At 38.9% G+C, this 16,685-nt stretch overlaps 1 protein-coding gene across 2 annotated transcripts in view; it reads right to left on the minus strand.

Annotated features, from left to right (window-relative positions):
* Positions 1–16,685, minus strand: part of PSEN1 (presenilin 1) — a 106,823-nt gene that overhangs the window by 56,672 nt on the left and 33,466 nt on the right. For both annotated transcript variants that reach the window (XM_006865554.1, XM_006865553.1), the window contains exons 2-3: positions 11,516–11,772; positions 8,585–8,726 (exon numbers count right to left, since the gene is read on the minus strand). In XM_006865554.1, the coding sequence (XP_006865616.1) occupies positions 8,585–8,726; positions 11,516–11,772 (399 nt within the window). The remainder of the gene's footprint in view (positions 1–8,584; positions 8,727–11,515; positions 11,773–16,685) is intronic.

Below are 16,685 nucleotides of genomic sequence, written 5' to 3' on the forward strand. Positions count from 1 at the left end.
GGAGGTCCCAAGGACCATCAAGGGAGAAGAATGGAGTGCGGGACCCTACCCAGAGAAACAGTGACGCCAGAGATGGGGCAGAGACGATGAGGTGGAGATATGGAGAGAGAGGGGCTGTGTGCTGATGACTGGAGGACAGGCTTGCAGGGTATATATACCCTTTGGTTGGTTGATGATACATGGAGGGGATTGTAACCATGGCAATAAAACGATCTACAATAGGATGAATGTAAAGCTAATGTTCTCCCATGCAAACAATCATATAATTCACAATGAAACATTTAAAAAAAATAAATCTTTTAAGTCCTCTTCACTTTTATCAAGCAAGGTTGTATCATCTGCGTATCACAGGTTTTTAATGAGTCATCCTCCAATCCTGATGCTGCGTTTTCTTCATAGAACCCAGCTTCTCGGATTATTTGCTTAGCATATAGATTGAGTAAGTATGATGAAAGAACACAACCCTGTCGCACACCTTTCTTAATTTGAAACCACTCATCAGTGTTCCATGTTCTGTTCGAACAACTGCCTCTTGATTCAGGTACAGATTGCTCATGAGCACAATTAAGTGTTCCGGAATACTCATACTTCATAATGTTGCCCATAACTTGTCATGATCCAAACAATCAAAAGCCTTTGCATAGTCAATAAAGCACAGGTAAACATCTTTCTGATATTCTCTGCTTTCAGCCAAGATCCATCGAACATCAGCAATGGTATCACTCGTTCCATGTCCTCTTCCAAATCCGGCTTGAACCTCTGGAAGTTCTCTGTCAATGTGTGCTTGCAGAGGTTTCTGTATTACTTTTAGTAAAACTTTACTCACATGGATATAAAAGACATTGTCCGATGATTTCCATATTCCATTGAGTCACCTCTCTGGAATGGGCACAAATAGTGATCTCTTCCAATCAGTTGGCCAGATAGAATGCATAGAATGATGGAATTCAGTTCGTTTTCCTCTCCTCTCCCCCAGTTATACATAATTAACACTAGGATGAAGCATTGTGCTACAAATGTACTTTTGCATTACTAACTCTTTCTTTGGGTTAAATCATAAAAGCAAAATTATGGCCTCAAAGAGTATCAATTTTTTTGAATTACTGATCACTGATAACATATTGGCTTAGTTACTTCACATACACAAAAATAGGCTGGGTTAATTTTTACTGAGTAAACAGGTCAAATATGTTCATTTGCTAATTTAATATACATCTCTTTTTTATTAGTGCAGAAATACACACACATGCACTTATCTACCAATCTAATGAACTATTTATTTGTTGTTGTTAAGTGCCACCAAGTCAGTTCCGACTCATAACAACCCTATATAGGGTTTCTGAGGAGCAGCTGATGAGCTTGAACCACTGCCCTTTCAGTTCAAACTGACCTTGCAGTTACAGCGTATTAACCTGCTTAATTAAGGAACTCTGGTAGCATAGTGATTACGAATCGGGCTGCGAACCACAGGGTCAGCAGTTCAAAACTACCAGCTGCTCCGCGGGAGAAAGATGAGGCTCTCTGCTCCCGTAAATATTAACAGCCTCAGAAACCCTGTGTAGGGTCACTATGAGTTGGAACCGACTCCACGGCACATAACAACAACAACAACCTGCTTAATTAGTCCTGCTTAATTTCTCTGCTTAGGTCTTTTGACCATCTAATAGGATGTTCATACAAATAAATATAAACTCCTTGTCTATAATAACAGTTGCAAATAGTATGCCTATTTAGATTGTTCATTAATCTTTTGATTTTCTGAATTATTGTGTGAATCCAAAACCTCTTCTGATGATGACTCCTTTTTTTTTTTTTTTTTAAGAAAACAGGACTTTCTTGTGAAATTCCTAGGTTCACGGATCTCCTAAACTAAGGCTCTGAAAGTAAAGGGCCACCACTTCAAAGGTTACAGAGAGGATCCTCTCCAAACCCTAAATTATCCAGTCCAAAAATCATGTGATCTTAGAAAGTTCTAGTACTAGCTATAATAAACTATATACAATAATTAACTGTTTTTTCTGTTTCTACCTTCTTAGGTTTGTTTGGTCATTTAGCGTCTTAAGCTTTTCATAAGACATTATACAAGCAGTCACTCACATGATAAATCCTCAGTGCTTATTTCCAAACAGGTCCTGGCAAATTTCTTAACTTCCTACTCAACAATTCTTTTTTCAATTTATATTAGGAATCAAAATAAACAATTTGTTTCTGTAGGACTGTCTGTGGTTGCTAAAACTTGAATATCAAAAACAACTGAAAATATAAGTATGGAATTCTGGCATGAACATAAATTTTTTAGCTTCTATTATAACTAAAAAGGGCAAAAAGAGACCAGAAATACATAAAAATAAATTCCAGGTAAGTTGGAGAAATACATTCTAGTCTATGTCTCCCAATAACTGCAATTACAAGACCTGCAGAGATGTGTGGAACAGTTAGCTGGGGAATCTACATCACAGAAGTACCACCAAATATATAGTGAGTTTGCCACACTCTTCCCTCCAGTAATCCCAGCCTGACAACAACACAACTGGAAACCCAGAGTACCTATTAGTGAGCTCTACAAGAAACCCTTAGTTTGGGCTTGAGGAGCCAGGAAAAGGACTTCTACAGCTCAGAGAATGAAGAAACACCATGTTCCCTTTGTATTTCTTCTTTTTCTCAGTTCTCTCATACCCAGCCCCCAAATAATCCTGTGGTGGCAACAATGAGGCAGCAGAAGCTTCCCTCTCTGATCAGAGGAGCTGTCATCCTCAGAGAGTAGGGGCAGTAGGCATTGCTTTCTTCCTCTCCCTGCCCTCCTGCCACTAGGTCTCTGCCTTAGGCTTCCATCTGTAAAACTAGGCTAACAGGAGGGTCTATCTCAGAGAGCTGATTCAAAGGCATACAAACTGCTTAGAACCGAGTCTGGTGCAAAGTAAGTACTAGTTAAGTATAATCAATCACTTCTATGTTAAGATTATCAACCAAAAAATGAGGGGCACTGTACAAGATTGATATTTATAAAACTTACCCTTGAGGTAAAAGAGATGGGATAGTAGCTGGGTCATGTAATAGTTTTTGCTGGGGAAAAGAATAAAGGAAAAAACAATAGTTGAAGATCTGCTCTGTGCCAGGCAGTATGCCAGCCACATTACACTGTTTCATGTAATCCTCATTAAATTGCACTAGTGTGGACAAAGAAGTAATTTGAAAGGTCACAGCTAGAAAGTGATGAATCCACGAAGCAAATCTAGTTCTGACTGGCTCCAAAGTTTGTCTTCTCTAAGTCACTACTCAGAACTGGGGAAACCTACACATGCTTAAAAGTGGAGAAAAGGAGGTAGTTTAGAGATGGTGCTTTCTCTTTTATAGGAAAACAGTGAAATTCTATCATCTCCTAAGTTTACCGGCAAACAGAACTCAGATAACAACCCTGAATCCAACAGGCATTTTGGAGAGAAAAGGAAAAAAAATGTAGAAGTATGTTCAGATTAAAAAAGAAAAGTTCACCCCCTCAATAAAATCTAAAAATCAAACATAAGAACATGATATATAATCAGATAAAAGTCACAAAGTGGTGAGCCTAACAAAAGCAGAGAAATTGAAGTGGTAAGTAAACATGCAGATGGGTAAGCACAAACATGCAGAAAAAACAGAACAAAGAAAAGCAATTAAAGTATGAGCAAATTAAAATGGTAGGAGGGCAATGCTTCCTAGCATGGACTAATATCCCCTGCTCTTTGGCTCTTTGAGTGTTGATGACTACCTGTCATCACACTCACCTTTCGTCTTCAACGGTCTCCATATACTTACTCACGTCAGACCACAGATGGTTATCACCTAGACTAACACCTCCACCACTCAAAAGTTCAACAAACAGCAAGGTTAAACTCAGTAATTTTAGAGTGTGTGAGCATTGAAAAGGTATTTAATCTTATTAGTAGTCAACTAAATATAAATGAAGACATTTTGTTTTGCCTTTAAAAGTCATTAAATTGTTGTTAGGTGCCATCAAGTCCGGTACAACTCCTAGTGACCCTATACACAACAAGGCCAGTCCTGAGCCATCACACACAATTGTTATGTTTGAGGCCATTGTTACTACCACTATGTTAGGGGGTCTTCCTCTTTTTCACTGACCCTCCACTTTACCAAGTATGATGTCTTTCTCCAGAAATTGACCCCTCCTTATAAAATGTCTAAAGGATGAGAGACAAAGTTTCACCATCCTGGCTTCTAAGGAGCATTCTGGCTGTACGTCTTCCACCACAGATTTGTTTGATCTTCTGGAAGTCCATAGTACTTTTAAAAGTCTTCTCGAACACTGTAATTCAAATGCATCAGTTCTTCTATGGTCTTCTCTATTCACTGTCCAACTTTCACATGCATATGAGGCTACTGAAAATACCATGGCTGGGTCAGGCACACCTCAATCCTCAGACTGGCATCTTTGTTCTTTGTGCAGCAGATTTGCCTAATGCAATATGTCACTCAATTTCTTAACTACTGCTGCCATGAGTCGTGGATTCAAGCAAAATGAAGTCATTGACAACTTCAACCTTTTTTATATGGATGTTTTTATTGGTCCAGTGATACAGATTTTTGTTTTCTTTATTCTGAGGTATAACCCATATTTACATCAGTATTTTAAGTCCTCTTCACTTCCAGCAAGTAAAGTTGTATCATCTGCATATGGCAAGTTGTTAATGAGTTTTCCTCCAATTCTGATACCATATTCTCCTTCATATAATAAACTTCTCAGATTATCTGCTCAGCAAACAAACAGAATAAGCACGGTGAAACGACAGAAACTTGGAATACACCTTCCCTGAGTTTAAACCATTCAGCATCCCATTGTTCTGTTCGAAAAATTGTCTCTTGGTGTCTATACAGGTTCCTCATGAGCACAATTAAGCCTTCTGGAATATCTATTCTTTGCAATGTTATCCATACTTTCTTATGATCCACACAGTAAACAGAAAGCACAAATAAACATCTTCCTGGTATTTTCTGCTTTCCACTTAGATCCATCTGATGTCGGCAATAATATTCCTAGTTCCACGTCTTCTTCAAAATCTGACCTGAATTTCTAGTAGTTCCTTGTCAATGCATCGCTGAAACTTTTTTTGAATTATCTTAACAAAACTTTCACTTGCATGTGATATTAATGATATTGTTTGAGGATTTTCGCATTCTATTGGGTCACCACTCTTTGGAATGGGCACAAAAATGGATCTCTTCCCATCAGTTGGCCGGCCAGGTAGCTGCCTTCCAAATTTATTGGCACAGATGAGTGTGATTTTCCAGTGCCGCAGCAGTTAGTTGAAAGATTTTAATTTGTATTCTATCAATACCTGGAACCTTGTTTTTTTTTGCCAATACCTTCAGTACACTTTGGACTTTTTCCTTCAGTATCTTTGGCTCTTGACCATATGCGATCTTTTGAAATGGTTCACTATTAACGATTTCTTTTTGGTACAGTGATATTGTATATTCTTACCATCTTTTTTTGATGTTTTCTGCATAATTCAGTATTTTGTCCATGGAATCCTTCAATATTGCAAGTTGAGGCTTGACATTTTTCATCAGTTCCCTCATCCTGAGAAATGCTAAGCTTCTTCTTGTCTTTTTGGTTTTCTAATTCTAGGTCTTTGCACATTTCCTTATAATATTTAACTTTGCCTTCTCAAGCTGCCCTTTGAAATTTTCTGTTCAGTTGTTTGATTCTTCATTTCTTTGATTTGCTTTAGTATCTAGAAAGCAAGTTCCAGAATCTCTTGTAACACCATTTTTGCCTTTCCTTCTTCTTTGTCTGTTTAATGGCCTTTTGCATTCTTCCTATATGATGTTCTTGGATGTCATCCCACACAACTCTACCAGCCCTCGGTCATTAGTGCCTAATGCATTAAGTCTGTTCTTAAGATCGTTTCTAAACTGAGGTGGGAAATATTCAAGGTCATATTTTGGTTTGCATGGACTTGTTTTCATTTTGTTTAGCTTCAGCCTGAATGTTTCTGCATAGGAGCAATTGACGGTCAGTTCCACAGTCTACCACTCGACTTGCTTTGGTTGATGATAATGAGCTTTCCATGTCAATCTGATTCCTTGTATTCCATCTGATGAGGACCATGTGTACAATCACCTTTTATGTTATTGTAAAAAGGTATTTGCAATGAATATAATTCTATCATGGTATCTATCTCCAGCATCATTTCTGTCACCAGGCTCATATTTTCCAACTACTCATCCTTTCTCTTTGTTCCCAACCTTCTCATTCCAATCACCAGTAATTATCAATACATTTCTGTTACATGTTTGATCAATTTCATGCTGAAGAAGTTGGTTGTTGTTGTTAGGTACCATCGAGTCAGTACCGACCCATAGCGACCTTATGCACAGCAGAACGAAACACTGCCCGATGCTGGGCCAACCTCACTACTGTTGCCACGCTTGAGTCCATCGATGCTGCCACTTGGCCAATCCATCTCATTGGGGGTCTTCCTCTTTTTCTCTGACCCTCCACCTTACCAACATGATATCCTTCTCCAGTGACTGGTCCCTCCTGACAACATGTCCACAGTATGAGAGACGAAGTTGGTAGAACGCTTCAACTTCCATCATCACTGGTTTTGTAGCTGGTGTGTAAATCTTAGTAATAGTTGTATTACCTGGCTTCCTTGTAAGTATACTGATACTATCCTATTACCGACAGAATTATACTTAAGATAGATCTTGAAATGTTCTTTCTGATGAAGAATGCAATGCTATTTCTTGAATTTTTCATTCCCAGCACATTAAAGCATATGATTGTCAGATTCAAAATGGTCAGAACCAGTCCATTTCAACTCATAATGTCTAGCATCAGTATTTATGTAATCCATTTCATTTTCAACAATTTATCATTTTCTAAGATTTGTATTTCATAAGTTCTATGCACCAATTATTAATGGATGTTTAGAGTTAGTTCTCTGCATTTTGAGTTGTGCTCTATCCAGTCATATTTTGAGTGCTTTCCAATTTAAGGGGCTCATTTTCTGGCACCATGACAATATTCTGGTAGTCACAAAGTTTCCCTCTTCCAGCACAGTATCTGATAATGTTTCACTGCTATATTTGTAAGTTTTTCAGTGGTTAAACATTCTCAAGTAGTCTGTCTTAGTACGGAAGCTCCATTGAAAATTGTCCAGCACAGATGACCCTGTGAGTATTTCAAATACCAGTGGCATAGCTTCAGCATCACAGCAACACCCAAGTCACCACAGTGTGACAAAACTTACATATAAGTGGTAGCTATAAAAATTAGCACAGATTTAAAATTTTTCAATCAGTGCTGGTGAAGATGAGTTATGACAGAGTCTCTCATTCACTACTGGCACAAAGTATAAACTGATACAATCTTTTGACAGAGTCTCTCATTCACTACTGGCACAAAGTATAAACTGATACAATCTTTTTGAAAAAGGAATTTTGTACACCAAGACTTAAAAACATGTTGATAATTTGCCCCAGAAATTCTACATCTAGGATTTTGCCCTAAGGATATAAACTTGAAACATTAAAAAAGCTCAATACATAAAGACGTTCATTGTTTTTTCATAATAGTGAAAAACTGGAAGCAACTTAAAATGTCCAACATTAGGAAAGTAAATTACAATACACCATTGAGTCAAAAATTATATAGCTGCTAGACATATTTTCTAAGAATTTATAACATGGAAAACGCTTATGCCAAAGTAAAAGTTAAGAAACGACACATACTGATCACCAATTTTAATGTAACAATTTTTAAAAATAGACAAATACTAGAAGGAAATAGAGTAGATCCTAGTATTTGGAGAGTTAACATTCAGAATTTCTATTATTTGAGAGTGACACTAAAGGCCTACGATGTACAGTTATTTACAATTTTTCTGGAGCATATGCCTGAAACATGTGCCTGGTAACTTAATGGATGAAATTTAGAAGGTAGTCCTAGAGAATGACCTAGAAGAAGCTGCGAGTTGAGGGAGGGGGTCTGTGTTTTCCCCTAGAGACCTTGCTCTGTCTCCATTTTCCAATAAAGGATTGCTGCTACTGCAGGAGAAATGCAGTTTAGAAAGGAGAACAGGGCAAGTCGCCAATGATTCAACACAAGCATCTGAAAGTAGATTTACTATTATGTATTCAAACATGTAAATCGGAATGTTTTCAGCTAAGCCACATTTTCTAAGGACAACGATAGCCTTTGAGGGGATTAGGATATACTTCTTTGGAATATAAGCCAAAATGTGCTGTTTTTAATTCATGCCTTTTGAATTTTCAGAATGTTCCACAATAATACGGAGAAAAAAAAGGAACTTAGCTCTAATATATAGGGGTCCTGGTGTGGCACTGGAGTAAGCACAAGACTGCTAACTGCAAGGTTGATGGTTCAAACTCACTAATCACTTCTTGGAAACCTTATACAGAGTCACTAAGAGTCAGAACTGACTCAAAGGCACTTAACAACAATAACAACTAGAACATAAGGCCTTTTTCTTTACTAGACCAAGTAAGTTATTTGTGACAGGGCAAGTCACTGATAAAACTGTGTGAAAATGAAAACTCGGTGTCTCCTGCTCACCTTATAGCACCTGTATTTGTACAGAACCACCAAGAGGATAGTCATGACAACAATGACGCTGATCATGATGGCAGCGTTCAGAATCGAATGCAGGGCTCTTTGGCCCACAGTCTCAGTATCTTCTGTGAATGGTGTATAGATGCTAGAATAAAACAAAACACAAAAGTTCTGGTAAGTATTAATGGACATCCCAAACCATAAACCCACTTTGAACATCAGAGCTTTGATCTCTGTTCATTCAACTAGTATCTTATGAAACACTTTTTTCTAGTCAATAATTTTAACCAAAGAAAAGAGCTATACTCTACAAGAATTGCTTCAAGATACGAGGAACTATCTAAAATAATGAGAAGTGGACTTGCATATAAACCAGACTATGGCTCCATCTAGTGGATGGTTTATACTGAAATAATTGGTGGTGGTGGTGGTGGTGTGCGGTGTAGTCGGTTCTGACTCATAGCCACCTTGTACAGGGTTTCCGAGGCTGTAAATCTTTACAGAAGCAGAATACGTCATCTTTCTCCCACGGAACAGTACCCAATTCATAACCACTACGCTACCAGAGCTCCTTTAGTGAAATAATTAAACCTCATCAAATGTTCTTTCTCCACAGATTATGTAAGTGATTTGTTAAAGAGCCAGATCCCGAGGAAGGCAGTATGGCTTATAAATGCTGTCTTATTTCTATTCTGTTGCCATTGGTCTAACTTCCTTCCCCCTCTTTGCCTTTTCAATCTTTGCTTTTGGGTAAATGCTTACCATGTGGTCTTATAGAATTGATTGCTTAAGGGAGCACATTCCAAACAGTTGGCATTGTTTATCTGATAAGCTGATTCAAAATTTGGCTAAAAGGTGACCTCTTGGAGTGACTTCAGTTGTATGTTAACAGGGTATCTTAGTCTCAGAACATCCCCTAGTCTACAGCAGTTTAGTAAGTAAAGGTTTTATTAGGAATTTGAATTTTGTTCTATATATTTCTCCCATTATATTCCTTCTACTGTGTCCTTGGTCAAAATGGTCACTAGTGGTAGCAGGGCACCATCTAGTTCTTCTGGTCCCAAGCCAGAAAAGGCTGTGGTTCATAAGGGTTATTAGTCTTGTGAACCACATTTCATTTTTGAGTCTTTAGTTTCCTCCATTGTCTTTTGCTCTGGATGAGAAGAGGTCAATAATGGTATCTTAGATGACTGCTTGTAAGGTTGTAAGACTCAAGATGCTACTCACCAAACTAACATGAACTATGTTACGTCAACTGACTGACTGAGCTGCCCCACAAAGACTATGGTTCCAAGCCTAAGACTTTACTGCTGACTGATTCCCTTATACAGTCATATGAGGCCAGAAACTAAATGAACACGATATGTGTTTTAGGAACTTCTAGAAACTTCCTTCCCTGCCTAAATCTTTTTCATTCCTGCTATTTAGAATAAAAGGAGCTCTGGTAGCGTAGTAGTCACAAATCGGGCTGTGAGCCTCAAGGTAAGCAGTTCGAAACTACCAGCGGTTCCACGGGAGAAAGATGAGGCAGTCTGCTCCCATAAAGATTTACAGCCTCGGAAACCCTGTGTAGGGTCGCTATGAGTCAGAACCGTCTCCATGGCACTTAACAACAACAACATTTAGAATAAAGTCTGGGTTCCAGCAGCCATACTTCACCCTGAAATAACCTACAGGATAGAAATCAAAGAAGAAAGAAGGAAACTGAGTTTTTGATGACTAGGAAGCCACCGTGCCGTGCCAATCTGGACTGCCTACCTCTGTACTTCTCTGTAGGAGAGATACAAAATGGATAAAATGTACACCAGTTATTTTGATTGTCTATAATGGGTCAGCAGAATTTGTTTGTAAAAGACTGGAGAGTAAACATTTAAAGCTTTGTGAGCCAAATCATTTCCTTTGTAAGCTACTCAACTAGTGTGAAAGAAATCACAGGTTATATATAAATGAATGGACATAACTGTGTCCCTACAGCTTTATTTACCAAAACAGACGATGGACCAGATTTGGCGTGCAATTTATAGCGTGCCAATTCTTAGTCTGTAATATATAGGTAAATCTAACCATGTCTTAGATAATATTTCCTTTTGGTTATTATCTCCAACCCTATTCTTCACTTGTTGTCTGGGCCTTTCTTCTAAAAGGTTAGAAGCTTGCCTTTCAGAATGACACAGTTTTTTAGACACTTTCCAATGTCAAATTCTAAAACTCACTTAAAATTCTTCTCTGAGGCCCATGAAAGTTCTAGAAACAGAACCAGATGGCATCTGAATCTTATAGACAAAGGGCTGACACCAGTGGCACCAGGAAATCAACACAACTAAGGGCTCAGAGAGTGCCAGCCAGCTTTAACTACTGTTTCCATTTAGCAACTTTTCCTCAATTTCTATGATGTGCCAGGAGATAAAGTACCCTCATAGAGCTTACAATATAGAAGGAAAGCAAGCATTAAATAATGCAAGTAAATATGTACCTGCAAACTTTGATATGTGAAAAAGAGTAAGTTGCTATGAGAAAAATACCTAATTCTGTTAGGAGCATCAGAGAAGTTGTCTTGAAGGACCTAACATTTAAGCAAAAATGGGGGTGTTAGGAGTAAATCCAGCACAGTTACAAGAGAAAAGACAGCTCAAGCAGAACAGTATGCCCAAATGGTACTGAGGTAGGAAAGATCACTATTCAATTCTGTATCTGCTCAATGCCAAATAAATTCAGTGATATTGTATAGAATAAACACCTGTTCGGTCTTCATTTTTAACCCCAAAAGCACCAAGTAAGAACCCCTCACTCTTCCAACTACTACTGACCATCAGAGAGGACAGACTCGTGACCTTTCACGCCCCTTAAGTTTAAAAGCCTTCAGGGTGATGACAACATGCTATGAAGAAAATAACACTGGTCTTGGGAATAAGATAACAAAATGCTCATACATACAGCTGCCCATCCTTGCGCGTGTAAAAGCTGACTGATTTGATGGTAGCCACTACCACCACCATGCAGAGAGTCACTGGAACAAAGAGCATGATGACATGCTTGGCACCATATTTCAACGTCAGCTCCTCGTCTTCCTCTTCATCTTGCTCCACCACCTGCCGTGTGTTACCCTGGGGTTGTCCATTAGATAATGGCTCAGGGGTGCCGTGCCGCTGCCTCTCATTGTGTTCATGGCGCTGCCGATCTCTACTGTCATTCTAAAACCACACACACAAAAAAAAACACACACTTTTTTTAACAAGTCAGACTCTCAGAAGAATCAGGGTATTCTGTATTAAACAAGGAAATGTGACAGTTAGACCTGGGATTAAAAACAGGACATTATTACTTGATTTCTAAAAACTTGAGCCAAAAAATAACCTATTTATAGGCAGTCCAGATGGTTACCATTATTCTGTGGAGGTATCCATGTCCTCACTTTTACTTGAGTCTTGGCTTACCTCATTTTCAATCTGATACAATTCTACTCATCCTTTGAGGTTTGGATTAAATACTGACTCTGGTAGCGTAGTGGTTACAAATCGGGCTGTGCATGGCAAGGTCAGCAGTTCGAAACTACCAGCTGTTCCACAGGAGAAAGATGAGGCTTTTGCTCCCGTAAAGATTTACAGCCTCGGAAACCCTGTACAGGGTCGCTATGGGTCAGAACCAACTCCTCAGTACATAACAACAACTTGTATGAAAACTTCTTTCCTGGCTGCACCTGCAAGCAGCGTAATCTCACCTTTCTTAAATTCATAAAGTACTTTCTACCTATGGTATAATACCTGATCAGCAACTGTCTTACCTTCATCATCAATAACACTTTAAAATCCTTGCAGTGATGTACAAGGGACATCTCTGTATTGTTTCTCACAATTGAATGTGATTTTACAAGTTTCTCTTAAACGGACCCTCTACAACACACAGGAGTCCTGGGGTGGCTCGGTGGGAGAAAGCCCTGCACTGCAAGTTCAGTTTGAACCACAAGGTCAGCAGGTCAAACTCACCAGCCTCTCCTTGTAAATCCTATACAGGGTCTAGATATGAATCAGAAATGACTGGATGGTACTTAACAACAACAACAAAGATGCGAAAGACCAAATAGAAAATCCTGGAATCCTGAACTTCAGAGGCCAGGTTACAGAAGTAGACTGAGTGCTTGCTGGGAGGAGAAGCTGAGCAGGGGGAGCAAGAGAGGGAGACAAACAGGTGAACCTCCAGACAGACACGACACAACCATCTTGAACCTTTGTGAGCAGTTTTGATAACAAAGTGACCAGAGCTATGGCCAGCTCCTACCCATATTTACCACAGCATAGCTCCAATTCTTTAAGCATTTGGAGCAATGTGGTTGGGAGCCATGCCAGTATGAGATGGGGACAGGCTGTGCCACTTTGGTGTACCATTTTGGTGCCTGGATTCAGGTGGGCTCTGTTTCAGACCTACAGAACCCGCAGAGCCAACAGACCAGCATTCAACCAGTTATCGAGCCCCCAACTGCCCCGTGGCCCTAACAGACACTGAAACCAGCTCCACCAGGAGGTTTCCAGGAGCTACTTCCTCCAGACTGAGTACCCTGTATATAGATAACATCAAGACCCATAGGAATTCCATCAAGAGCCAGGAACTCTGCTGTCATTTTCATCCCAGACCCACCTAACTGAGCTCCTTGGTTTGCAAGAGCCTCCACGCCCTGAGTTTTTTCCTCACCTAGTCCAAAGAGCTGCACTGTGGTTTGTTTTATTTGGGGGGAGGGGGGGGGTTGGTTTTTTCCTTTTGTTGTTTCAATTTTTTTTGTTTATTCTTCCTCCTCTCTTCCATTCCCTTGAATTGTATCATTTCTCCACTTTTGTTTTTCTTTTTTCTTCTGTCTCTCATTTCCCCTCTCTTCTATTTCTTCCCCCTTTGTAATATTTCATTACTACTCTCTACTCTCTTTGCTTTGCATCTTCACTCTCCCTGGCTTTCTAAGGGTTAATTTAATTGTTTTTCTTCCTTTTATTTTCTCTTCTATAGTTCCATTCTCCTATCCCTCTTTTCTCTTTTTAGTTGTTATTATTAATTTTTTTCTGGACCCTACTGTTTTTGTTGTTTTTAATGTTTTATTGTGAATTATGTGATAGTTTACATGGGAGAACATTAGCTTTGCATTCATCCTATCGTATATCATTTCACTACCATCTTGGCCTCCAAGGAGCACTCTGGCTGCACTTCTTCCAAAATGGATCTATTGGTTCTTTTGGCACTTTCAATATTCTTCTCCAACACCATAATTCAAAAGCATCAATTCTACAAATATGTTAAAAGAGCAATCAGACAAAAAGAATGAAAAACTCCAAAGAAAGTCTAATAGTTATGTGGGACACCCTGAAGAGGAATAACTTACCATTGATTGGAATTATTCCGTAACAGAAAGAGACAATAAAAAGCACAGAGAATACAGTCAAAGAACTACTGGAAGAAACTTCCCTAACATCATGAAAAGATGATAAGATAAGCACACAAGAAACTGAATGGACCCCAAACAGGATACATCCCAAAAGAAAATCACCAAGACATAACATAACTAAACGTTCTAAAACCAAAGACCAGGAAAAAATCCTGACAGCAGCTTGAGAAAAACAAAAAGTTACCTAAAAAGGAGAACCAATCAGACTAAGCTCTGATTCTCACAGAAACCATGCAAGCGAAAAGGCCATGGGATGAATTGATAAATTCTGAAAGAAGAAAACTGTCAACCAAGAATCATATACATAGCAAAGGCAACTCTCAAATATGACGGTGAAATTAGGGCATCTCCAGGTAAACAGAAATTTCTAGAAACACATGTCCCACCTAAACCAACACAGGCTAAAGTAGAAAACTTAAACATGACTACAAGAGAAGAAATAGTTCACGTTACTTTTAAAAACTTCCCACAAAAAATAAGTTCAACTAAGTCCAGGCCGAGATGGCTTTACTGGTGAATTCTACCAAATATTCAGAAAACAGCTGACAACAATTCTATTCAAACTATTCCAGAATATAAAACAGGATGGAAAACGCCCAAATTCATTTTATTAAGCAAGCATAAGTCTGATACTAAAACCAGAGAAAGACAGTAATAAGAAATAAAGACTGATATACCTCATGAACATTGTTATTACTGGTGTTGTTACATGCTATTGACTCATAGCGATCCTGTATAGGGTTTCCAAGGAGTGGCTGGTGAATTGGCACCGCCAACTCGTGGTTCAAATGGACCTTGTGGTCAAATGCCTATCGTACAATGCCACACCAGGACTCCCTCATGAACACAGAGGCAAAAAATTCTCAACAAAATCCTAGCAGACATTAAAAAAAAAAATCATGACCGAGGGGGATTCATACTAGGTATGTGATGGTACAATATTATAAAAGCAATCAACATAATCTACCACATAAATAAATACAAAGGAACAAAATCACATGATCATATATTATTGATGCAGAAAAAAGCATTTTACAAAATCTAACTTGCATACATGGAGTCCTGGTGTGGCACCGTAGGATAAAGCACTGGACCACAAGGTCGGTTTGAACCGCAAGGTACTAACTCAGCAAAACAGAAATTAGAAGGAAAATTGCTCAACATAACTGAGGGCATTTATATGTGGAACTGTAGGATAAGCAATGGAGTGCTAATCTCAAGGTTGCTGGTTCAAATCCACCAGATGCTCCTTGGAAACCCAATACAGGCTCACTATGAGTCGGGACTGACTTGACAGCACTTAACAACAACAACTACAAAATAAACAGCCAGTATCATTCCTAGTGTAACACTGTGGGTTAATGTGCTGGAATGCAAACTCTCTTTGAACCACAAAGTTCAAGCGCACCATCTGCTCCTCGGAAACCCTATACAGGGTTGCTATGAGCCGATACTGACTCAATGGCATTTAACAACAAACAACAAGTTGGTACCAATTTGACAGTACTTAACAACAACAACATCATTCTCAACAGTGAGAAACTGAAGCCATTCCTCTTGTAAAAAAGGAATCGGACAAGGACTCCCTTTCTCACCACTCCTGTGCTGAAAAGTTTGGGAATAAATCTAACCAGAGAAACAAAAGACTTATATACAAAGAAAAGTCAAAACACTACTAGAAAAAACAAAAACAACAAAAAACCCCACAAAAATGGAGGAATGTACCCTGCTCATGGATAGGAACGCTTAATATTGTGAAAAACCAAAGAGATCTACAGACATAATGCTATCCCAACCCAGATTTCAACACTATTCTTTAAAGAGATGGAAAAAGTAATCACTAATTTATACATGGAAAGGAAAGAGACCCCGAATAAGAAAAGCATCATTTAAAAGACTAACAAAGTAGGAGGCCTCTCATTTTCAGATCTCAAAACACAGCCACAGTAATCAAAATAGCCTGGTACTGGTACAATGGAAGACACATACTTCAAAGGAACAGAACTGAGATCCAGAAGTAAATCCATTCAACCTACAGTCTAGAATCTGACAATCACAGGGTTGACTCTGCCAGGGTGACAAATTGAAGAGGAATGATGTTACATTCTTCATCAAAAAGAACACTTCAAGATCTGTGTCTAGCAATCAGAACCTTTCTTAGATTCTACAGTCTTCAGATTCATAATTTAGACTTCATTTGTTTATCATGGCTTTATCTTTACCATTATTCAAGTTCAGCCACCTTGATTCAGCTCTGTAACAGGTTTGATTTGAATTTATATCTTAAACCTCAGCTTTTATCAAGAGTAAAATGAATAACAACAGTAACAAGAAAACAGGAAATTAAAAAAAAACAAGTCACTCCTATACTCTAAGGAGCCCTGGTAACATTGTGGATCACGAGCTGGCTGTTAACCACAAAATTAGTAGTTCGAATCTACCAGTCACTTTACGGGAGAAAGATGAGGCTTTCTACTCCTGTAAAGATTATAGCCTTGTGACCACGCTCGACACCGATAAGGGGAGGTGAGGGAAAAACAGCAATGAAGCGGTAAGCTAAGCCCTACAACGTTCAATAGACTTCTGTGAACCCGGGTGAAGAACTGGTTGGCCAGCAGTGTGGCAAGACCTGGGGACTCTTGGGCCCAGAGTCAGTGACATAGCCACAGAGGACTAGAG

Source organism: Chrysochloris asiatica, unplaced genomic scaffold (genome assembly GCF_000296735.1).
Source record: "Chrysochloris asiatica unplaced genomic scaffold, ChrAsi1.0 scaffold00079, whole genome shotgun sequence".
Classification (NCBI taxonomy): Eukaryota; Metazoa; Chordata; class Mammalia; order Afrosoricida; family Chrysochloridae; genus Chrysochloris; species Chrysochloris asiatica.